The following is a 24,530-nucleotide window of genomic DNA, read 5'->3' as shown; positions in this document are numbered from 1 at the left end:
GGCCCTGGCGCTGGTTAGGGGAAAACCGGCTCGGGAGAGCGCGTCTAGGAGGCAGGGGCAGGAGGCGGGTCCCGCACCTCCGGCCTGCCCCGCCACGCCCCGCCCCAGAGGCTGCAGCCGAGCCCAGCCGGTGCCGGCGGGCGGCGCGTCGGTGGGACAGCCTCCGGAGCCCCGGGGTGCGGGCGAGGTACGGAGACGGAAATACGGGAAACCCGGGAACCCGGAGGATTTCCGAACTACGTGAGACCGTGGAGCGACCAGCCTTCATTCAGACGCCGGCAACAGGCGGTGGGGGAGCTCTCCACCGCAAAATGTTATCCAAGTACCTCCCCCAATTTCGCTGACCTTCTCTTAAAGGCCCATCACTGCCGCCGGATCTGTTCATTTAGCAACCTGTTCGTTTTCATGATTTCTGGCTAGCAGCCTTTACATTGGACCAGCAGGCCTCGTTAGTACTTTTGTTCCAGTCGTCTGCGTATTTGAGATGAAACTGCCCTGAGATGAGAGTCCTTTTTGGGTTTTTTTATTGCACAAAATTTCTTTAAGGAGTGTAGGCCCATGTCCACGTTTCACTACCGCAGGCTTTGTAGTTTTCAGTAGAAAAAGAAAATACAACTCAGAAATTTTTTATTTTATTGATATTCAATTTACGTAACAGGCTCAAATTTTATTAATTGAATTCTGCATCCATACTAATTTAGTCTTAATTTAATAAAGCAACTTACTTTGGTAATCTTCCTTGAGGTATGTTATAAAATACAACTTTTAAAGAAACATCACAAAAATATTGTTTGTTGATCATTTTTGTAACTTTAACAGAGAAATCTTCAAGTTTATAATCCACTCATTCTTGCTCACAGCCAGACACTACATAAATCCTTACCAAAACAATACAAACCCAGGTAGGCTCACTGATACCCCTAGGTATGCTTAGTTGGAATTCACCCAGAGAAACCCATTTTCCCTCTAACGGAGTCAATACTTTCATTGTCTACAGGCATCTCAAAAATTACTATAATAATGCCATGTGGCTTTGGGGACTCTGGGGAAAAATGAAACATTTAATTAAAGGCAATAGTTGTTCAAACAGTAAGAATGTAGATACATTATATCTATATACATATATATGTATATAGATATATATGTATTTTTTCCCCAGAGAAAGGGCTCAAGAGACAAAACAGTAATACACTTCAACTTTCCCTAACTCTTGAAAAAATATCTGATTTTAAGTCAGTTTACAAAGTTCTTATTTTAATGAGCCACTTGTATGGAGACACATGCATAAAAACTTTTTATGAAAGAGCCAAAGCGTGTATCTGAGTTACAACTTCAGAGTCAGTACACTTGTAATGGGACATACGTGCCCCAGAAGGTTTTATTAAAGAGCTAAAGTTTATGTCTGGCTTATAACTTACCAACCAAAACAAGTCACACACATACATAAAGAAGGAAGCCATACATGGTTACTGAAAGTACACAAATTATTTTCAACCAGATGGGTTGCTTCCACCAGGAAAGACTGCTAAGCTGAAGCCAATCTTTGTTCAAGTAGGCATTCGATCTGTCACTGAATGCTCAGATTTTAACATAACCTTCTGGTTTTTAAAACTCAGAGGACGGTTCTTCCTTTTGGTATCCTACGTGAGGAGGCAAGATAATCCCACCTCTGATAGTTACCTTAAGAAAAAACAACTATTTCTTTCATCAAGATACAACATGGCAGAAGATCCTTTCTGATAATCATCATCAACATGCAGATTCAAAAAGTTTGACTATTAAATTTGCATGCTAAATAAATGAAGACATTATAATATTTACAGTACACAAACCTGGAAATGTTATATGTCTGAAAACAGGACCTTTAAAATCAGTAATGACATAGAGGTTTCTTCTTATATTGTCCTCTTTATCCTCTTGGTCTTATCTCAGTTATGAAAGCAGCCTATTGGACATGTACTGATTCTGTGCTAACAAAGCATCAGACTTCACTGTAGAAATGAGACCATACCACTCAGTTCAGGGTGTGTCATTTTCTTTTTTTATCAGAGAAATTCAGTTCTCCAATATACTTCATGGTTCACTGAAGAAATTCACAGCTTAAAAATATCTATAAGAAGTGAAAGATGGATTCTTAAGGCCAGCAGAAACTAATTATCAAATAAATGTTACTGAAAGAAATGTTCATATTAGAAATCTCAATAATGAAAAAACATAGAAATGTTCTATGCCAAAATCCTTCATTCGTCTGGTTTTCTTCCAGGTATTTTCTTTTAGTTCCAAGTATCTCTGCGGTTTCAGTCCTTCAGATCACTAGCTTTCAACAGCCATGCCAGTCTTATTCTTATTTAGTAGATCGAACGTTTTCTGAAGCATAATGAGTGAGCTCTTCAGCTGTAAACAAAATTAATTTTTAAAATCAGATTAATTTTTCTAATCAGATTTGAAAATTTCTATTTTTTATGCCCAAAATTTACAGTGACACTTAATATAGTTTTGTTTATACCAATGCACAAATAAAACATTAAATACAAAATACCTGATTCTTTGGGGTATCCGTATGATTGCTACAGAGTTCTTCCCATTTGCTGGAGTATTGTACTTCTTCCTGCTACTACACAGTCTACCTCCCAATAGGTCCATTCATCAAATTAAGCGTAGTGACAGACTTGTTTTCCTAAACGGTTTCTGAAGTTGCAGTGGTGTCCTCACTATCCCCTAAACAACTCAAGTTTCGCTTCAGTGCCTTTGCATGCTCTTACCCTCATGTTCTTCACCTATCTAAAACTTACTCATATTCACACTCTTCATGTAGTTTTCCCCAGTCATTCTGCCTCTAAACTCCCAAAGCATTATCCTTACTACTTAACACTTTGACACTGAATTTTGTAATTTTGGTCGTTAACAATACACCTGGACAGCTCATTTCTCTAAGAAAATTGTATGCAACTTAAGAGCAGGCATTATGTCGTACCCTTTTTGTTTTGTATTCATTCATTCAACAAATATTTGTTGTTTGCCTATTACATGTTGGGCAGTGTTCTAAAGCACTGGATATACAATGGAGAACCAAATAGGCACTGTCCTGTCCTTCATGGAGCTTACAGACTAGTCAGGGATTCAGAACTATTAATAAAACAAATAATCACATACATAAATATATACTTAGATATTTTATTAAGTTTTTGACTTGAGCAACTGGTGGATAGCAGCATCATTTTCTGAAATGAGACCCACTAAAGAATTAGGTTTTGGATTAGAGGAAAATTGATTTACATTTTGGACATAATCAGTTTGGGAATCCTGTCAGTTATACAGGTGAAGATGCCAAGTAGGCAAGTGACTGTATGAGTCTAGAGCTCAGGTTGAGGTGAGAGATATGTACTTGGGAGTTGCTGCTATCTGAACATTTGTATCCTCTTCAAAATTCATGTTCAAACTGAATCCCCAATGCAACAGCATGAAGAGACGCGGCCTCTGGAAGGTGATTAGCTCATGAGGGCTCTTATGAATGTATTAGTGCTCTTATAAAAGAGCTTCAGGGAACTAAACAGTCCGCTTTTTTGTCCTTCAGTCCCTTCTGCCAGTTGGCCACCAAACATGCCAGAACCTTAATCTTGGAATCCTCAGCCTCCAGAACTGTGAGCAATAAATTTCTGTTCTTTATAAATTATCCAGTCTCCAGGATTTTGTTATAGCAGCACAAATGGACTAAGACAGGAGTCATTGGAACGTGTGGTTAAAGTTAGGGGTGTGAATAAGATCACCTAAAGGGAGAGTAATAGAGAAGGGAAGAGAACCTAACACAGAGCCCTGGAGCATTTGGGCCAGGAAGAAGTCAGGCAGAGGAGATGTTTTTATTTTTTATTTTTTTTATTTTTTGGAGACGGAGTCTTGCTCTGTCGCCCAGGCTGGAGTGCGGTGGCCGGATCTCAGCTCACTGCAACCTCCGCCTCCTGGGTTCAAGCAATTCTCCTGCCTCAGCCTCCCGAGTGGCTGGGACTACAGGTGCCCGCCACCACCCCCAGCTAATTTTTTGTATTTTAGTAGAGACGGGGTTTCACCAAGTTGCCCAGGCTGGTCTCAAACTCCCAAGCTCAGGCAGTCCGCCCACCTCAATCTCCCAAAGTGCTAGGATTACAGGTGTGAGCCACTGTGCCTGGCCAAGGAGATGTTTTTAACTAGCAAAATTAGTTTTACATTTTTCTAAGTGAAAGAAGCCGCCAATCTCAAAAGACCACATACTGTATTATTCCATTTACATAACATGTCCAGAATAGGCACACCCATAGTAATGGAAATTAGATTAGTGGGTGCCAGCGGTCAAGGGGAGTGAGGGATGGGAAGTAACTACTAATGTGTACAGATTTTCTTGTGGGGTTATGAAAATGCTCTGGAATTAGTGATGATGGTTGCACATCCTTGTGAATAAAAACTTTTATTGTATGTGAATAAAATATATCACAAAAAGATGTTTTTAATGGTTTTAAAGAAAGCAAGATTAGATACATATCAAGAAAGAAGTGTTTAGCTCTGTCAAACGCTGACACTGTAGGGTGAAGACTGAAAAAGGGTACATTCTTTTTACAAGCCAGATGTCACTGGGGACCTTCGCTCAAGCAACATTAGTTGGGGAAAGCACGGGGGAAGAATACCAGGCAGCAGTGAGCTGAAGAGTGAATGAGTGGAATAAATACACATACCCAACTTTGCTCCCTCAAACCCCACTAATAAAGAGATTTTTAAAAAGGCATAAACCTGTAAGGGCAAGGAGAATGGAAAAGGAGACAACAGTAATGCAACTTTGGAAACTGGAAAGCAGACGGATGACTTGGCAGGCCTAGAAACGCTGAATCGAAAAAGTAAAAGTAGGGAATGCTGAGAACCAACAAAATTAACCCCAAATAATCCTCAAAAGGCTCAGGTGTTAATGACCAGGAATCTCTGGAAGCGAGAATAAAGAAGGATTGCTTGAAACTTTTGGCATCTGACCTTTCTTACTACCTAGGCAGAAGTCTGGAATTTTACTTTCTGTGCAGGATAAAACAGAGGGTCTCTGGTTGCCTGGCTTGAGGGACACTAAGGCATTGTTAAGGATAGCAGTATATACCAGAAACAAGGGTAATACCTGAAAAAGTATATACTGAATCCTGGGACCATCCTTTCTGCCTTTCCTTCCCCTATCCCTCTTCTGCTCAGCTCCTAAAATGCTGCAGCCAGCCCTAAATCCACCAGGTGGGAGACTGGAGGAGTCTTCTCTGTGGAAACTGACCCAAAGATGCTGATACTAGGATTTCTCAGCCAAGAGCCCAGCCAGATCTACAGAGAACTTTGGGGTACACCAGCCCAATCCATATGTTAAGAGCTTCAGATCCACACAAGAAGATAACCAAGGGCTACCAAACACTAAAATTCTCTAGCCTTAAAGATAGAAATTAAATGGGGGGAAGATCTTGATGGAAAATGAGTAGGCCAGAAGAAAATTTAAAAAATTTAACTATCAGTAAAATCTTCAGAGAGATAAAGATATTGTAGCCATTAAAAAAAAAAAAAAAAAAATTGCAGCGGGGAGCAGTGGCTCATGCCTGCAATCCGAACCCTTTGGGAGGCCAAGGCAGGCAGGTCTGTTGAGCCCAGGAGTTTGAGACCAGCCTGGGCAACATGGCAAAACCTTGTCTCTATAAAAACTGCAAAAATTAGCTGGGCATGGTGGCTCACACCTGAAGTTCCAGCTACGGGAGGGTGAGATGGGAGGTTTCCTTGAGCCCAGGAGGTCAAGGCTGCAGTGAGCCATGTTCATGCCACTGCACTCCAGCTGGGTGACACAGTAAGACTCTGTCTAAAAAAAAAAAAAAAAGAAAAAATGGCCGGGTACGGTGCCTCATGCCTTTAACCCCAACACTTTGGGAGGCCAAAGTGGGTGGATCACCTGAAGTCAGGAGCTCAAGACCAGCCTGGCCAACATGGCAAAACCCCATCTCTACTAAAAATACAAAAATTAGCCAGGCATGGTGGCATGTGCCTGTAATCCCAGTTACTCAGGAGGCTGATGCAGGAGAATCGCTTGAACCTGGGAGGCAGAGGTTGTGGTGAGCTGAGACTGTGCCACTGCACTCCAGACTGGGCGACAGAGCGAGATTCTGTCTAAAAAAAAAAAAAAAAATTGCAACACCACAAAGAAAAGAAATCATTCAGAAAATTAATAGCTCTTTGAAATTGAATATTTGTTAGCAAAAACTGAAAAACTCAATAGAAGAATTTGAAGATAAAATTGATAAAATATCCCAGAAGTAGAACACAAAGACTAAGAGATGGAAAGAAAAGGTAAGAATATTGCACAATCCATCCAACGGAAGGCTGACATCTGAATAACAGGAGTTGTAGAAGGTCAGGAGAGAGAAAATGAGGGGCGGAAATAATCAACTATATGACTCAGGAAAACTTCCAGAATTATAGGCAAAAGTTTCCAGATTAAAGAATCAAGAGTGTTATTAGCCACAGAATTCTCAATAGCAATACTGGAACCAAAAGATAATGGAACAGTGCCTTCAAAGTTCTAGCCAAACCATTTATAAGCAAGAGAAAAAGTAGAATGAAAAATTTTCAGTTAGGTGAACTCTTAAAATATTTACCTACAAATTATCTTTCTCAGGAAGCTACTGTTGGATGTGCTCCATTAAAAGGAGGAAGGAAACTAAGAAAGGAAAACACAGGATACAGGAAACAGAAGACACACATAGACAATAGGAACCCCAGGATGATAGCTATGCACCAGGCATAGAAGGCTACTGGACCTGACTGGAGCCATCAGAAGGCCTCATCAGTGGAGTATGTACGTGAATAAAGATTCTGAGAGATTTATAAACAGAAAATAGGGGGATTAAATGTCTGTAAATATTAGTAAAAAAAAATTGGCAATAGTAGTAAAAATACTAGTAAGATAATTATGGCACATTTATACAGTTGAATCTTATGCAACTGTTAAGGGGTAGTGCTTTATATACTGAGATGGAAGTATCTCCAAGATATGTGGTTAATAGATAAAAGTAAAATAATGGACAGTGTATATAATAGCTACCATTCCTATAAAAAGAGCTTAATATTACACATCGAATTTTATTTAGAAGGATCAATAAAAATGAAGTAGATATATACACGCTGATATGGAAACATCTTCAGAATATATTACTAATTGAAAAAAGAGGATATACAACAGTGTATATTGTATACCCCAATTTGGTAAATAAATAAATAAACAAAAGTGACTACACAGTAAACATAATACCCTTGCCTAATAGAGACTGGCAGGGGTAGTTGGCTCTAGCAGGGAGATTTTTTCAAACAACAGTAGGGTAAATATTCTCTCATACACAGAAGAGCAACTGATTCATACTGGGACGAAGGTACTAAGTATTGTGATGTATCAAGTTGCCTACCTGTTCAAGCATCACTATGGAGTCTCGGAGCACTCCCTTTAAACGATGGGCCTGATCTTTATTCTTCTGAATATTTTCTGTTCTTGACACCGTATCAGAGGCTAAACTGAAAGAAAAATACCATCTTCAAAATGTGGAGAATAGCTTCTGATCTTTTTTCATTTCCAGAAATCATCAGAGCCCCATAAATTTGCAAACAAAACACAAAATTAAACAAACAAAAAACAGGCCGTTTGTGGCTACAGGATAGTTAGCAGACCACAATCTCAAACTGAAATTAATTTTTCTGCAACTAAAGAATTACTGAAATAATATGGTGAATACAGGTCGGGGGAAAAAGACTTACTTTAAAGATTTCTCTTCTTGGAAGCGGAGACGGTAAAAGGACTGAGCGGCATGTTCTATCTTTGACAGCTTCAGAAACAGTGTCACATTCAACAAAACTAATAACAACACACTAGGCAGAGCAAATTATATCTGTTAATCCACACTTTTCCAGACCTAAAGCATTGCTAATGCAGAATATACATGCAAAAGCTTCAAAAATGTATATTGTCTACACTGTTTTCTAGTTATTATTATTTAAATCAATTATCCCCATTATATGAAATAATTACTTTTAAGTATTAAGTGGAGGTTGAGGGAAAAGATGGAAGGTAATTAGAGAAACAATACAAGTCCTCGAATAATCCTAACTCACAGGTTTGGGGTATCTGTGACATCTCTCCCATCTGCTAGGAATCCTAGTCAGTGTTGATGTGAGACCACCAGCTTTGAAATCTACTAGATAAGCTTTTAGGATCTATTTTTGGGTGCCTTTGGCTTAGGCAATTACACACCCATAATGCTGCCTTTCAGAAAAGGAAATAGAGATCAATATGTAGCTCATCTCAGGTAGAGCATGATATATCTCTTATTCCCAGTGGAAGTCAGCAAAAAAAAAAAAAAAAAAAAAAAAAAAAAAAAAATTACCATTCAGCAAAAATTATTCTAGTTCATCTTGGACAAAGGAAGCATCAAGTCCCAAATACACATTAATGCTGTCATATATAAAATGCTACATGCTAAATGAACTTACTGTATTGGTTTTCACAGCAGCCTTTCAAGTAAATGGTTACATACATTTTATATATATATATGCAAATATATAGGTGGCATCATATCTCTCTACTTTTTCTATTAAAATATTAACTTGACCTTATTCACTTTTACTCATCAAGAAGATTTACTTTAAAAAACTTAAGATAGTAGCAAGAAAATCCAATCTTTGAAATTATTATGGCATTGAAATAGTATACAGATTAATATTCCAACTTTTGAGTAAACATTTTCTGTAAAGTAATGCAAAAGAACACCGATAATATTTGCTATTCAGAACTGTCATAAAAAACTGATTTAAGCAGAACATAAAAATCTTCCATAAAGCCCAAAGGAACAACAAACATCTTCTATGTTCTGAAATCTATAATTAGAAAAAAAAAACCCAGCCGGGCGCGGTGGCTCAAGCCTGTAATCCCAGCACTTTGGGAGGCTGAGACGGGCGGATCACGAGGTCAGGAGATCGAGACCATCCTGGCTAACACGGTGAAACCCCGTCTCTACTAAAAATACAAAAAACTAGCTGGGCGAGGTGGCAGGCGCCTGTAATCCCAGCTACTCGGGAGGCTGAGGCAGGAGAATGGCGTAAACCCGGGAGGTGGAGCTTGCAGTGAGCTGAGATCCGGCCACCGCACTCCAGCCCGGGTGACAGAGCAAGACTCCGTCTCAAAAAAAAAAAAAAAAAAAAAAAAAAAAGAAAAAAAAAACCCAGCTAATATTGAAGCTCCAATCCAAAAACTTAGCACCTTCAATATATCACTAAGTCAGAACCAATTCAATTAAATCTAACAGAATGCCTCAAGATTCATATAGAGCCACGGAGATATTAGTATTCTAAATATGACTGGCTGAGTGGATTCCTATAGAATACCCTGGGATTCAGACTTGTCCCAGTATTTTTTAACAGGTAATGCTCATATCACTTGCATCAGAACAACCTAGGGTGTATGTTTTAAAATACTGATTCCTGATGCCTACTCAAGAATTACTGAATCAATCTCTGAGACAGGGGTCAAGAAATCAGCATTTTAGCAAGCACCCAAGTGATTCTTAGGCCCAGCAGAGTTACCTAAGAACCATTTGTCCAACCAAACAGAGGAAAATAGTATTACTGGGACTTCCCCAGCATGTATATATCAATATTCCCTTTAAATTTAGGGAACTCCCCATAAAAACCTATGATGGTAGAAATTAATCAGATTAGCTAAAAAATAAAAACATTCATTGAATGAGTACTTTGTATTTCCTCAAATTTAACAATTCTTAAAATCATATATAAAGCTAAAAATCTGAAATCTATAAAATTGCTATTTTTATAGGCCAGCAATAGTCAAATAGTGGTCATTTCTACACAATAATATACAAACACATTCAAATTCTTTTGGAAACTAGTTAAAGATAAATGCTGACACAAGCAAAATAAGCATTCACAACAAATACTTACAAAATACTCATCACCACAATAAGAGTGACGTTATAGTTTTCCATGTCCTTTTTCTTTCCTGTAGATCACAAGAAACAGGCTGCATTAGAATGAGAATTGTGATTACAACTCATCCAATTTATTTATTTATTTATTTTTGAGACAGAGTTTCACTCTTGTTTCCCAGGTTGGAGTGCAATGGCACGATCTCAGCTCACTGCAACCTCTGCCTCCCAGGTTCAATCGATTTTCCTGCCTGAGCCTCCTGAGTAGCTGGGATTACAGGTGCACGTCACCGTGCTCAGCTAATTTTTGTATTTTTAGTAGAGACAGGGTTTCTCCATGTTGGTCAGGCTGGTCTCGAACTCCCAACCTCAAGTGATCCGCCCACCTCGGCCTTTCAAACTGCTGGGATTACAGGTGTGAGACACCACACCCGGCCCTCAACTGACAGAAATTTCATACTCATTTGAAAAGAACTGAAAAAGAAATTTTAAAAGTTATTTGTAAAGACAAAGTGATTTAGGGTAAATTCCCTGCACCCCTTTTTAAATTTCTGACATCCTGAGTAATATGAAACAAATCTACAAGGAGAAAAGTTACAGCACTCCTTAAATTTGGCCTATATTGCAAATTACTCTAAAATTAAATAAGCAATTCAATACAACATGCTTGATAACTAAGTAGCTAATAATCAATAAGCAAATTATCTCTCCAAATAATATTTGAACTGGGCTTACAGTAAATGCTTCCCTCATTAAAAAACAAAACAAAATAAAACATTATCGCTTATTCATTGTTACCCAAACTGTTAAATTCCAAAATTAAACAGCCATTAATCTTAAATAGTGGATAAACATAGTCACACTAAGCTACAAGCCTCAAAGGAAGGTCTGATAATGTAAGAGGATGAGAAGTTATGACAGTTTTATACCTCCAAGAGGAAGAGAATAACAGTTATTAAAAGTAAGATGTGTTCAAAATTGAGAATGAAGATAATGAAAGTCCAATTTTATCTTTGCAGTTTTGCTGGGCTGGCCCTGACGGTATATAAGGATTAAGAGAGCAGTACACTCAAACATGGAAATTGAGTATCTATAAATGCTAGGCAGCAAATAAATGAGCAAAGTGGTTCAGAAGTTGGCAGAGTGGTGATTGTGGTGGGGGCTGTGGCAAGCTGGGGCACACACAATCTAACAGGGCAGCTACTACTATGCTCCAAACAACTGCTGCCATGAAGGGATTTCAGTGCTGGGCTGTCAGATCTGAGTTTTTATATAAAAAGGTCCAATTTTAGCCAGGTGTGGTGGTGCACACCTGTAATCTCAGCTACTTAGGAAGCTGAGGCAGGAGGTTCACTTGAGTCCAGGAGCTCGAGGTTACACTGAGCCATGATTGTGCCACTTACACAGCATGGGCAACAAAACGAGACCCTATCTGGAAAAAATAGATAAAATTTTAAAAAAAAATTAATGTCCAATTTTTAAAATGATACATGGGCCAAATAAAATATATTGGTTATATGCTTGCCATTTTGCAACTGCTCCTTTATACTTATATATTAGTTATCTTTAAGGAAATCAGAGTTTGATAAACATTATCAAAAAAGGAGGGAAGAAACGGAGACCTCCTGACATATCTTACAAACAAGAGGCACATTCTGCTTCCTACAACTAAAGTACAAATCTTTCATCTCTGTTTACCAGGTGACAACTACCTGTAATATCCCCTTTGGCACCTAAGCCCACATGTCCAGAGGAATGCTGAGAAGAAAGTTTAGGAACTGTTTCTGCTGTTCGGTTGAACGCTCGCCTTCTCCTTCGTAGGCCAGTAAGTCTTCCAGGGTCTTCAATGGCCTGATTTAATATAGATTCTTCAATTAACAAATCTGATTCTAAGAAAAAAAAAAACAAAACAATCTTTAGATAGTGGGGAAAGCTCCTCAACTTTAAGATACTGGTTTTTGCTGGTTATTTTTGATAATTTTCTTTAACGAATTCCTTAGGTTCTTATGGCCTAGATTTAAATTTTACACTTAATGAAAAGCTTTAGAGAGTACAATGACCCCATAATGAGGTTTCATTATTCCAGGAAGAATGTGTATTAATAAATGATGAGATGATCAGAGCAAATCTGCCATGTGCTATGTTATTAATACATATTAATGTAATGATTTCAGTTATGGAAACAACAGGCCACCCACTTACACTGGATCATTAGAAAGATTTCAAAGACAGATTATGGTACTTCTCAACCTTACAGGAAGGAGTAGCATATACTAGTTCTAATTTTCAACAAGGGTTTGCAAGAAAGGAAGCACTGCAAAGAAAATCTGTAAACAACCTAAAAACCTCGTTTTTATCATTTTCAACCTTTTCCTCTGCCATAATTTTTTATTAGAAACTTATTCAGGGGCCAAACCAATTTTTGAGTTTCATTTTTCTCTGCTCCTGATGAAGAATTTAATAGTGAAATAGACAAGGAAGAAAGGCAAGGAAAATTATCAGCTAACTAGATGATAAGCCTTAAATTACCTTGAGTTGACTGACCACCAGCTTTTCTTCAACTAAACTTAAATTATGCTCATATGTGTGTGTGTGTGTGTGTGTGTATATATATATTTCTCCCATGTATATGTTAAGAAATATCCAAAGAGAACCACTGTATCGTTTTCTCCAGTCAGTCTCTAGTACCTACCTCCACCAAATCCACAGATGTATGTACTACCATTGCCAAGTGGGCCTGTATAAGCCCAGGAAAGCTGCATCTGATAAGGAAGGTGGCCCTGAGGACTCCCCAGAGGTTAGACAGCAGAGGTGTATATCTATAAGCAGGTTATGCAGTCAGCCTCCTTGGCTCCTTACAGAGGCAAAGGGGTATGAGAGCTCTTAACTGTGTGATCTTGATAAAAGTCACTAAACCTCCCTGTGTTTCAATTTCCTTTTTTAATAAAATGAAAAATAATAATTCTACCTTGTTGTTCTGAGTATGAAATGAGTTAATATTTGTAAAGCACATAGAACTTTATTATATATGTCTGGAATATAATAAGCATTATGTCAGTGTTTGTTCGGCTGGGCATGGTGGTGCCTCACTAATCCCAGCACTTTGGGAGGCCAAGGCGGGCAGATCATGAGGTCAGGAGTTCGAGACCAGCCTGACCAACATGGTGAAACCCCGTCTCTACTAATAATACAAAAATTAGCCAGGCATGGTGGCACGTGCCTGTAGTTCCAGCTACTCGGAGGCTGAGGCAGGAGAATTCCTTGAACTCAGGAGGCGGATGTTGCAGTGAGCCAAGATCATGCCACTGCACTCCAGCCTGGGTGACAAAGCAAGATTCCATCTCAAAAAAAAATTAAAAATAAAAAAAGTGTTTGACCAATGAAAATTAAAAGTTTTGAAATTCCCTAAGTGGCAGAAAAAGTGGAACAGTGGGAACCACTGTAGTGGGAGTCGTTCCAACATCATTGACCAGTTTCCTGTTACGAATCCAAATGAAGAATCAATCCATTTTGTTAATAAAGCCCATCTTTACAAAAACAGATAAATAAAAAAATTTACAAACCAAGCTGTTTGAAATAGTCCTCCAAAGAACTCCAGGAATTCTTTTCAATTAAAGATTTGACAAGACCCCATGGCTGTTTTCTATATTTCACATCTGTGGAAACTCTAGTAGAATGAGAAGGAAAGAATATTTATTTAAAGAGCAGACTTTAGTTATATTTGTGTTACAATTAAATGTAAGATTGTATTCAGTGGAAAGCCAAAAAGATTCAAAGTCATTAATATCATAAAACAAAATGCGTTCATTGGTAACTTTTATTTTTAAAAAATCAATGTGTGCCGCTAATAATTTCATCAAATTTTCCTTCTAAGTACTTGCCATTTTACTTATTTCCTTTCTCTAGCCCTAAATTTTATTTATCTAAATAGCAATAAAGGCTCAAAATAAATACTAAATTTTCTCAATTCCTTGTATAAAAAGTCTCTAGTGGTCATACACTAGGTGAAAGTAACTACATTAACCAGACTAGGCCAAGTCTATCACTCTCTGTAATGCAGACATTTCTCATTTCCCACTGCAGCAGAGCCAATTACTGCTCACTGAGCACTCCCACAAAACTCCCAGCCCCTTTGCCATTAAACAAGGTCACATGACTGGTTCTGGTCAATAGATTGTGTACACAATTCTACAGCTTTCTCTTCCTGTGGCAACTGAAACAACACATATTCTGGATCATGTAGCTCCGGATGTCAAAGCGTTCACCAAGCAGGGACCTTAGGTGAGACGTCCCACTCCTCTGCTGACCACTGTTGGAAATGTAATTTGAGCAAGAAATAAAACTGTCGTGTAAAGCTACTACTAAGAATTCAGGATGAATAAATTACCAGGATATAATCTAGCCTATCCTAACATACTCATTTACAGCAGCTCACCTTAGCCTGCACTTCTGTTTTGAAGATCGGATGATACAGTATCTGTTCACGGTATAGAAGTAATCATGGTAGGGGACATCATGTGTCAGTACTTCTGAATCTACCAAATAAAATCGTGCTTCCCGACTTTCTTTATACAGTGTCTGCCAAAATAAGATAAAAAATGTTTGTATGTATATGGTTAATATATGAATCTTCTTGCCAATTTAGAACATGTATACTAGGATTCCTTCTCAAAACTTAGAAAAGACATGAGAAACCTATATACAAAGCTAGAAGAGCCTACGTGCTGACTCTGTTGTCTATAAGTTGAGAAAAAGAGGGCCGGGTATGGTGGCTCATGCCTGTAATCCCAGCGCTTTGGGTGGCCGAGGTGGGAGGATCGCTTAAGGTCAGGAATTCGAGACCAGCCTAGCCAATATAAAAACACCCAGCCTCTAAAAAAAACCTAAAAAATAAAAAATTAGGCCAGATGCAGTGGCTCATGCCTGTAATCCTAGCACTTTGGGAAGCTGATGTGCGCAGATCACTTGTGGCCAGGAGTTCAAGACCAGCCTGGCCAACATGGCAAAACTCCGTCTCTCCTAAAAATACAAAAATTGGCCAGGTGTGGTGGCACATGCCTGTAATCCCAGCTACTCGGGGGGAGGCTGAGGCAGGAGAATCACTTGAACCCAAGAGGTGAGGTTGCAGTGAGCAAGATCACCTCACTGTGCTCCAGCCTGCGAGACACAGCAAGACTGTCTCCAAAAAAAAAAAAAGAAAGAAAGAAAAAAGAAAAGAAAAAGGAAAAAATTAGCTGGGCTTGGTGGCACACACCTGTAGTCCCAGCTACTTGGGAGAATGAGGTGGGAAGATCATTTGAGCCCAGGAGTTGGAGGCTGCAGTGAACTATGATTGCACCACTACACTCCAGCCTGAGCGACAGAGTGAAACCATGTCTCTTAAAGAGAGAAAGGGACTTACAGAAATCATATTTGCTGCCCCTGTGTCATTTATTTCATTATCAAATTGTTTTTTTCTTTTAGGCTTGAGGACAAACCATATAATCTCTTACGTGTATTGTAAGTTACAGAGTTTTAAGTGTTCCTGTTAGGCAAACAATTCAAAAATCAGTTGAATGAAGTAAAGATTCCACCTCAAAATTAATCAAAGTTCAACAAAACCACCCTTCACCAAAAAAGTCAAGGAGGGTAGTAACCAAACAAAACACTGCTTTTCCTAAACAGGATTTAAATGGTCACAGGCCAAACCTTTCTCATTTTAGCCATACCTTTTCTACCTATCCTTTAAGGGGGTGGCAGGGGAAGGGTTCCAAAGTTTTCAAAGACTCCCCAATACCAAAATACCAGACTTTTCTTATGTTTGATAATCTTTTAAGAATTGTTTAGGCTGGGCACGGTGGCTCAAGCCTGTAATCCCAGCACTTTGGGAGGCCGAGACGGGCGGATCACAAGGTCAGGAGATCAAGACCGTCCTGGCTAACACGGTGAAACCCCGTCTCTACTAAAAAATACAAAAAAATTAGCCGGGCGAGGTGGTGGGCGCCTGTAGTCCCAGCTACTCGGGAGGCTGAGGCAGGAGAATGGCATGAACCCGGGAGGCGGAGCTTGCAGTGAGCTGAGATCTGGCCACAGCACTCCAGCCTGGGCGGCAGAGCGAGACTCCGTTTCAAAAAAAAAAAAAAGAATTGTTTAAAGGTATAGAAATATGTTCTTTTTAATGATAATGGACAAAACTAGAAGAGCACAACTAGTTCAGATGTTAAGAGATGTTTTCAGACTACTTGCAAATCAGATACTTCAACACAAATTGGCTAAACACACATTCCACTGTAAGACACTGCCACTCTGGTCACAGATAAAGAGCATTAAATACCTCGTACAGTATTCAATTTCAAAAACTCAGTCTCTTCCCATGTGTCAAAGCAGCCATCTAGTTATTTGGCCCCTAACTCTTGCAACAATTCTGTAAACCAGATTTCAGTAGTGTTCCTTTTTTTTTTTTTTTTTTTTTCTGAGACAGGGTCTAGCTCTGTTGCCCAGGCTGGAGTGCAGTGGCTAGAGCATCGCTCGCTGTAATCTCAAATTCCCAGGCTCAAGTGATCCTCCTGCCTCAGCCTCCTGAGTAGGTGGGACTACAGGCACACACCATCATGCCTGGTTAATTTTATTTTTTGTAAAGACAAAGTGTCACTGTGTTGTGCAGTCTGATCTCAAACTCGTGGTCTCAAGTGATCCTCCCACCTGGGCCTCTCGAAGTGCTCGTATTCCAGGGATGAGCCACCACAACTGGCCTGGTATTCTTTTTTTTTTTTTTTTTCACAGTTCTTGAAACTTTAAAGTCCCTCAAAAACTGTTTATTATACAGGTGAATTTTGATAGTCATGATGGGCTTATCAGTAGGATTTCTGGTAGCGAGCACAGGCACCAGGGCCTCCAAACTTTTTGGACTCAAAGCGACGGGGATCAGCTACCAGCAGGGTCTGGTCATACTGGATGAGGATGTCTTTGATCTCCTTCTTGGAAGCCTCATCCACATATTTCTGGTAATAGGCCACCAGGGCTTTGGAGATGGACTGAGGGATAGCATAAATCTGGGCCACGTGCCCACCACCCTTCACATGGACACGGATGTCCACATCAGCAAATCGCTCCTTGCCGAGAAGCAGAACTGGCTCCAGCAGCTTGTATTGTAGCGTGCGCGGCTCAATCATCTCCAGGGGCCGCCCATTCACCTTGATGAGAACACTGCCGCGTTTGCAGTGCACCACAGCTGTGGCTGTCTTCTTGCCTACGAAGACTGCCCTGATTGCAGTGGGCCCTTGGATGGCATGGCTGCGAGCCTGAACTAGAGAACCTAACCGCACCACGCTGCAACCGGAAAAAAGTGGTATTCTTTTTAAAAAAATATTTTCTTTGGGAGGCTGGGGCAGACAGTTCATGAGGTCAGGAGTTCAAGATCAGCCCGACCAACATGGTGAAACCCCGTCTCTACTAAAAATACAAAAATTAGCCAGGCGTGGTGGTATGTGTCTATAATCCCAGCTACTCAGGAGGCTGAGGCAGGAGAATCGCTTGAACTCGGGGGGCAGAGGCTGCAGTGAGCCAAGGTTATGCCACTGCATTCCAGCTTGGGCGACAGGAAGACTCCATCTCAAAAACAAAAAACAAATTGAATATATGAAAGAGTAGAAATGAAGTATAATGACCCTCATGAGCTCATTAACTAGCTTCAGCAACACTAACTCCTGCCCAGTCTTGCTTCCTTTGTCCTCCGTCCCATATTCCCTGCCTCTGCCACCATCCTCTGCCCGGCTAGACGACTTCTAAAGGAAATCGTAGACATCAATATAATGCCATCCATAAATACTTCACTATATCTCTTTATGGATTCTTCCATATATCTCTTTTAAAATAAATATGATTTTCTTTAATACACAGCTGTAATACCATTACTATACATAAAAAATAAACAATTCCTGAAATCTTATAAATACCTTTTAACAAATGGTTTGTTTGAATTAGGAGTGGGTTGATACACATGCCTTTTAAGTCTCTTTTAACCTGTAACAGTTTCTCATCCCTTTTTTCTTGCCATTTGTTTATTGAAACTGTCTTGGCCGGGCGCGGTGGCTCAAGCCTGTAATCCCAGCACTTTGGGAGGCCGAGAAGGGCAGATCACGAGGTCAGGAGGATCGAGACAATCCTGGCTAACACGGTGAAACCCCGTCTCTACTAAAAAATACAAAAACTAGCAGGGCGAGGTGGCGCGCGCCTGTAGTCCCAGCTACTCGGGAGGCTGAGGCAGGAGAATAGCATGAACCCAGGAGACGGAGCTTGCAGTGAGCTGAGATCCGGCCACTGCACTCCAGCCTGGGCAACAGAGTGAGACTCCGTCTCAAAAAAAAAAAAAAAAGAAACTGTCTTGTAAATTGGTGAACTATAATAGGCATTTTCTCTCTTCCCCCACACATGACTCTTCTGGACACTGACAAAGCAGACGTACCTGCTTTTCAGTGGCAGTGGTGCATTTTCCAGTAAGTGGACTATTAAGGACTATAGTGTAGGTCATGGTTCTCAGCTGGTCACCTCCAAGTTCTGCAGTCCAAGGGGTAGATACTACATCTAACCACAGCAAACACAAAATGAGTTAGTTCTAGAAACTTGAATAGTATAACTGTAAATGAAATCAAAGGAGTTTCTGAATTATTAAAATTTCTATTTTTGACTAGTGCTAACTTCCTTATAACTGGGTATTGTAAGTTTAACATTAAAGAAAAGAGAGATTAAATGTTGAGCACTCTCCTTAAATGTGGCATATTGCCCATCTCTGACCCATTTATTTCTAAATTGTTTATTAATATCCTTTTTCCTTTAAGATAAAATTAAAAGTTGTTTCATCTGTAAGCTTCCTTTTAAAGTCCTCAGTACCTATGAAGAGAAGTAATGATGTCAGCTTTATCAAACAGAGACGGAACAACACTTTAACATTCCCATCATTGAGGACAAAACTTTAAAAGATTTTTGTCATTATGAAACCATCTGACCTTGATATCAACTTACATAGAAATTATATCAATGTTATGAGAAATCATGTAATGTCAGTGGCTTGTCTGCTAAAATCTTTAATCAAGGTAAGGCAATGGAACATAAATGATTATATAATCTGTCTTAAGAAGACTATAAGATCATATCTTTATGTTTATGGCAAGATCCTGGTAAAAATTCTCTTTTATTTGCTTAGGGACAATATAGTGATTAAATACACACTTGAACAGAAATATAGTTCTAGAACACAGTGAAGGTCATTTCATGGAAGCCAAAAATTTAAAAAGTATAAATAAAACCGTTAAAAACTCTATTGAGAGACATGACTATATCACCTAATGGCCTAGCACAAATCGACTTAGGCAAGTACCAGCATGTTTGACGGCTATTCACCAATATCCTAAAGCATAGGAGCCTTTATCTAACCCATTATACTCATCATCAAAGGAAGGAAGGAAGGCTTTAGAATACAGCCAGTTTTACTCAACTTCTTTTATATTGCTAGATGTAAGGATTTAATGAGGGATCCTGAAATTGCCTTTTGAGTATCTGGCAAAATCTTGTAACTAAATTAAAAAGGCAAAATCACAAACCATAGCGTCTATCATCCAGGATTTGCTGTAAAATGATTTATTTAGGTATATATAAAAGAAGATATACAACTAATTCTAAATTACTTTTCAGAAGATTACTTTGGTTATATGTCAGCCTGTTTCAGGAAAATGATACAAACAATCTATTGTTAATCAGAAATAGAATTTAAAGATGTAATTTAATTCTGCTGTTAAAACTGCACACTACTCAATGAAGCAACTATCAACAAGGATAAATGAAAAGTATTGGTCTTCCCATGAGTGTTAACCTTGTAGTTTCAGTGATGTTACCAATAAGATCTACTGAGTATTGCTCACCAGAACATCACCTAATTAACATCATCCTGGAATAGTCAATCCTCCAATACCTAAATAAAGCTTATCATAATGTAAAAAAACCTGGAATGAATTGTAGGAAAAATGGCTAGTACGCAAAAGGACATATGAACCATTTTGATATATTAATCCAAAATAACAGAAGGCAGGAATGGCAGAATTTTAAAAATCCTTTGATGTAATAGCGTTTTAAAATTGGTGAACCTTCATGCCCATTAGGATAGCTATTATAAATAATAATAACAAGTGTTGGCAAGGATGTGGAGAAATTGGAAACTTTGTGCATTCCTTGTGGAAATGTAAAATGATACAGTCGTATGGAAAATAGTATGGCCGCTCCTCAAAAAATTAAAGATTGAATTTTAATTTTTATATGATGCAGCAATTCCATTTCTAGGTATATAACCAAAAGAACTGGAAGCAGGGACGTGAACAGATAATTGTATGTCAATGTTCATGGTGGCATTATTTACAATAGCTAAAGTGTAAACAACCCAAATGTCATTAATGGATGAATGGATAAACAAAATGTGGTATCTACATGCAATGGAATATTATTCAGCCTTAAAAAAGGAATAAATTCTGATACATGCCCCAACATGGATGAGCCTCGAAGGCATTATGCTAAGTGTATTAAGCCTGTCACAGAAGGACAAACATTGTATTATTCCACTTATGCAAGGCACCTTGAGTAGTCAACTTCACAGAGACAGAAAATAGAATGGTGATCATCAAGAATGGAAGAAATGGAGGGTTAGTGTTTAACAAGTATAGCATTTCAGTTTGGAAAGATGAAAAAGTTCTGAAGATATATGGTGGCAATGGTTGCCCAATAATGTGAATGTACTTAATGCCACTGAGCTGTCCACTTAAAAATGGTTAAATGGGAGCCGGGTGCGGTGGCTCATGCCTGTAATTCCAGCACTTTGGGAGGCTGAGGTGGGTGGATCACGAGGTCAGGAGATCGAGATCATCCTGGCTAACACAGTGAAACCCCATCTCTACTAAAAATACAAAAAAATTAGCCAGACATGGTGGTGGGCACCTGAGAGGTGGAGCTTGCAGTGAGCCAAGATCGTGCCACTGAACTCCAGCCTGGGCGACAGAGCGAGACTTCATCTCAAAAAAAAAAAAAAAAAAAAAGGTTAAATGGTAAATTTTATCTTATGTACATTTTGCCATAATTTTAAAATTGATGAATCTAGGCAAGTGGCATATGGATGTTATTACACTATTCATACAATTTTTCTGAAGCTTTACATATTTTTAAATGTAAAAGTTGGGTAAAAGGACTTAAAACTGAGCTTTAATTAAAGGTACTGTCAGGGGGTTGGGTCAAGATGGTGAACTAGATGGTGAACTAGAAGCTGCTCATGTGTGCCGCTCTCGCAGATAGGAAACAACAGCATTGGTGAACACTGACCCTACTAGCTGATCATCTAAGAAACCATGTCAGAATTCATCCAGGCAGCAAGGGGACACAGAGGGCAGAGAGGAGCAAAGCTGGGCAGCAGCTCCTCTGGGATCAGTGCATATGGGGGAGCCCACCCCCAATATTTCAACATAGGTTCTTTCTATTTTCCCTAAGCATCAGTCAGCTGAGAAATAATGAGAAAAAGTACAAAGAGAATAATTTTACAGCTGGGCCTCCAAGGGAGACATTATATATCGGTAGGACCATGAGGCCCACCTGAGCCGCAAAACCAGCAGGTTTTTATTAAGGACTTTAAAAGGGGAGGGGGTGTACAAACAGGGAGTAGGTCACAAAGATCACATGCTTCAAAAGGCAAAAAGGAGAACAAAGATCACATGCTTCTGAGGCCAGTAAAGATCACAAGGCAAAGGGCAAAGCAAAGGTCACAAGGCAAAGGGCGAAATCAAAAACTCCTGATAAGGGTCTATGTTCAGCTGTGCACGTATTGTCTTGATAAACATCTTTTTTTTTTTTTTTTTTTTTTTTTTTTTTTTGAGACGGAGTCTCGCTCTGTCGCCCAGGCTGGAGTGCAGTGGCCGGATCTCAGCTCACTGCAAGCTCCGCCTCCCAGGTCCACGCCATTCTCCTGCCTCAGCCTCCCGAGTAGCTGGGACTACAGGCGCCCGCCATCTCGCCCGGCTAATTTTTTTGTATTTTTTAAGTGGAGACGGGGTTTCACTGTGTTAGCCAGGATGGTCTCGACCTCCTGACCTTGTGATCCGCCCGCCTCGGCCTCCCAAAGTGCTGGGATTACAGGCTTGAGCCACCGCGCCCGGCCTTGATAAACATCTTAAACAACAGAAAACAGGGTTTGAGAGCAGAGAACCGGTCTGATCTCAAATTTACCAGGATGGGGTTTCTTCCCCACCCTAATAAGCCTGAGGATACTGCAGGAGACCAAGGCATATTTCAGTCCTTACCTCAACTGCATAAGACAGACACTCCCAGAGCAGCCATTTATAGACCTCCCCCCAGGAATGCATTCCTTTCCCAGGGTCTTAATTATTAATATTCCTTGCTAGGAAAAGAATTCAGCGATATCTTCCCTACTTGCACATCTGTTTATAGGATCTCTGCAAGATGAAAAATATGGCTGTATTCTGCCCGACCCCACAGGCAGTCAGACCTTACGGTTGTCTTCCCTTGTTCCCTGAAAATCACTGTTATTCTGTTCTTTTTCAAGGTGCACTGATTTCATATTGTTCAAACACACGTTTTACAATCAATTTGTACAACACTGGTCCTGAGGTGACATGCATTATCAGCTTACAAAGATAACAGGATTAAGAGATTAAAGACAGGCTTAAGAAATTATAAAAGTATTATTTGGGAACTGATAAATGTCCATGAAATCTTCACAATTTATGTTCAGAGACTGCAGTAAAGACAGGCATAAGAAATTATAAAAGTATTAATTTGGGGAACTGATAAATGTCCATGAAATCTTTGCAATTTATATTCCTCTGTCACGGCTCCAGCCGGTCCCTCTGTTTGGGGTCCCTGACTTCCCACAACAAGCATGGAGCCAGGAAAAGCTCCTCAATATGGAAAAGGATGAGTGAGTGAGAGTTCCCTGGAGGACTGTACACAGGGACCTGTGCAAGACTAGGATTGGGAGAATTCCCCTGGTTCCCCTGGCCCCACCCCACGCTTCTAAACTGAGGCAGAGAGCCACCCCAGAGTTTCTGCAGTGACCACTCTCAAGTCCATGGGGATCTCTATAAGCCTTGGACTCTGGAACGGCATGACACCAGTACCATATCCCCAGTAGAGGCCACGGAGCTGCCTAGGAGCAGTAAGATTATTGCACTCTGCCTTGCCATACAAGACTTGGTGCTAGCCTTCAGCCCAGCAGTCTCACTGCTGCCTGAAATTAGCTGGCAGCCACAGCTTCCTGTTGTCCGAGGCCATGCCTGCTAGAGTGTCCAGCCCAGTGGTCTCACTTCTGCCTCAACTATGTGGGAAGGCACAATCCTGTGTTCCCCTAGGAAGTATCCAGACAGCAGACTAGGTGACCACATCCAGTCCCACAGCTCTTAGCTGAGTAGGACATGCAGACCTGAGTGATGCCCAAGGAGGGAGAAGCCCTCCCTTTCAGATCACTGAGAGAGGTGAGATGCCCAGGTTTGCAAGCCAGTGGAGGGGCAGAGTGTAATTCTTGCTGCAGGGTTGACCTGGCAAGCATATGACCTGTCTGCCAACCATGGCCTCTGCTTAAAAGAGCCCTGTGATTCAAAACACCCAACAAAAGAAATGTGACACAGAGCCAGTCAAAGGGGGCTCCTCCAAGGCCCAAGAGCTGACTAGGGTAGGGGGTCATCACTTTCCCTTTTCACCCCAGAGCACTACTACCAACCATGCCAAAACACAAATGAGTTGTGCTGCAACATTAAGAGCCTATCTGCCAGCTAATACTCTTAAACACTACCTACTAGATCACAGCCCAAAACACAACACCAAAATATTTTGTCAGTATACAATACCTGTGAAAACAAAGGTGACACCTGTGAAAACAAAGGGCTCCCACCAGCACCCCTGCCCCAGTCAATGCACAAGCACCCCACCATGCCATCATGGCTGCTGGCATTCATGAGCAGCACAGATCCCACTGCCACCACCTCAGTGAATTGCTTTGGCCAGCAACCCCATTGGAGTATTGTGGCCAGTGAACCAGGAACAGCTTCACCCCTCCAGTGCAACAGATTTCTAATGTCGAAGGGCCAGAGAACAAAGCTGGGGACACACAAAATTGTGTGCTCTAACTCTAGCCCCCCACAGTTAGAGCACACAGTCCAGGAGTTCTGAGCTGAGCCTGGGCCCCCTGAAATCTTCCAGAAGTGAAGACGGTCAACTGAACCCACCTTATTCCACAATCAAACCCCCATGGGCATCAAAGAAAAAAAACCCATCCAAAAGACAGCAGCTTCAAAGATGAAAGGAACATCAGTCCATACAGATGAGAAAGAACCAGTGCAAGAACTCTGGCAACTCAAAAAGTTGGCGTGTCTTCCTACCTCCAAACAATTATACCAGCTCCCCAGCAACGGTTCTTAACCAGGCTGAAATTACAAACATAGAATTCAGAATATAGATAGGAATGAAAATCATTGAAATTCAGGAGAAACTCAAAACCCAATCCAAGAAATCTAAGGAATACAATAAAATGGTACAAGAGCTAAA

The 24,530-nt window shown here is 40.2% G+C and overlaps 1 protein-coding gene and 1 pseudogene across 2 annotated transcripts in view; both read right to left on the bottom strand.

The window, feature by feature from the left end:
• Positions 1-616: 616 nt before the first annotated feature.
• The window catches only part of GRAMD1C (GRAM domain containing 1C), a 111,805-nt gene continuing 87,891 nt past the window's right edge, over positions 617-24,530 (bottom strand). The window contains exons 11-18 of one of the 2 annotated variants that reach the window (XM_010361015.2): positions 18,406-18,524; positions 14,398-14,540; positions 13,526-13,629; positions 11,675-11,851; positions 9,979-10,036; positions 7,783-7,893; positions 7,437-7,542; positions 617-2,394 (exon numbers count right to left, since the gene is read on the bottom strand). In XM_010361015.2, the coding sequence (XP_010359317.1) occupies positions 2,314-2,394; positions 7,437-7,542; positions 7,783-7,893; positions 9,979-10,036; positions 11,675-11,851; positions 13,526-13,629; positions 14,398-14,540; positions 18,406-18,524 (899 nt within the window). In that variant the 3' untranslated portion in view covers positions 617-2,313. The remainder of the gene's footprint in view (positions 2,395-7,436; positions 7,543-7,782; positions 7,894-9,978; positions 10,037-11,674; positions 11,852-13,525; positions 13,630-14,397; positions 14,541-18,405; positions 18,525-24,530) is intronic. The other variant, XM_010361016.2, reaches the window with a different exon arrangement.
• LOC104660612 lies at positions 16,796-17,235 on the bottom strand (annotated as a pseudogene).

Source organism: Rhinopithecus roxellana, chromosome 1, assembly GCF_007565055.1.
Source record: "Rhinopithecus roxellana isolate Shanxi Qingling chromosome 1, ASM756505v1, whole genome shotgun sequence".
NCBI classification, from domain to species: Eukaryota; Metazoa; Chordata; class Mammalia; order Primates; family Cercopithecidae; genus Rhinopithecus; species Rhinopithecus roxellana.
Note: the sequence above shows the minus strand (reverse complement) of the source record. Positions and strands in the feature narration are given on the sequence as shown.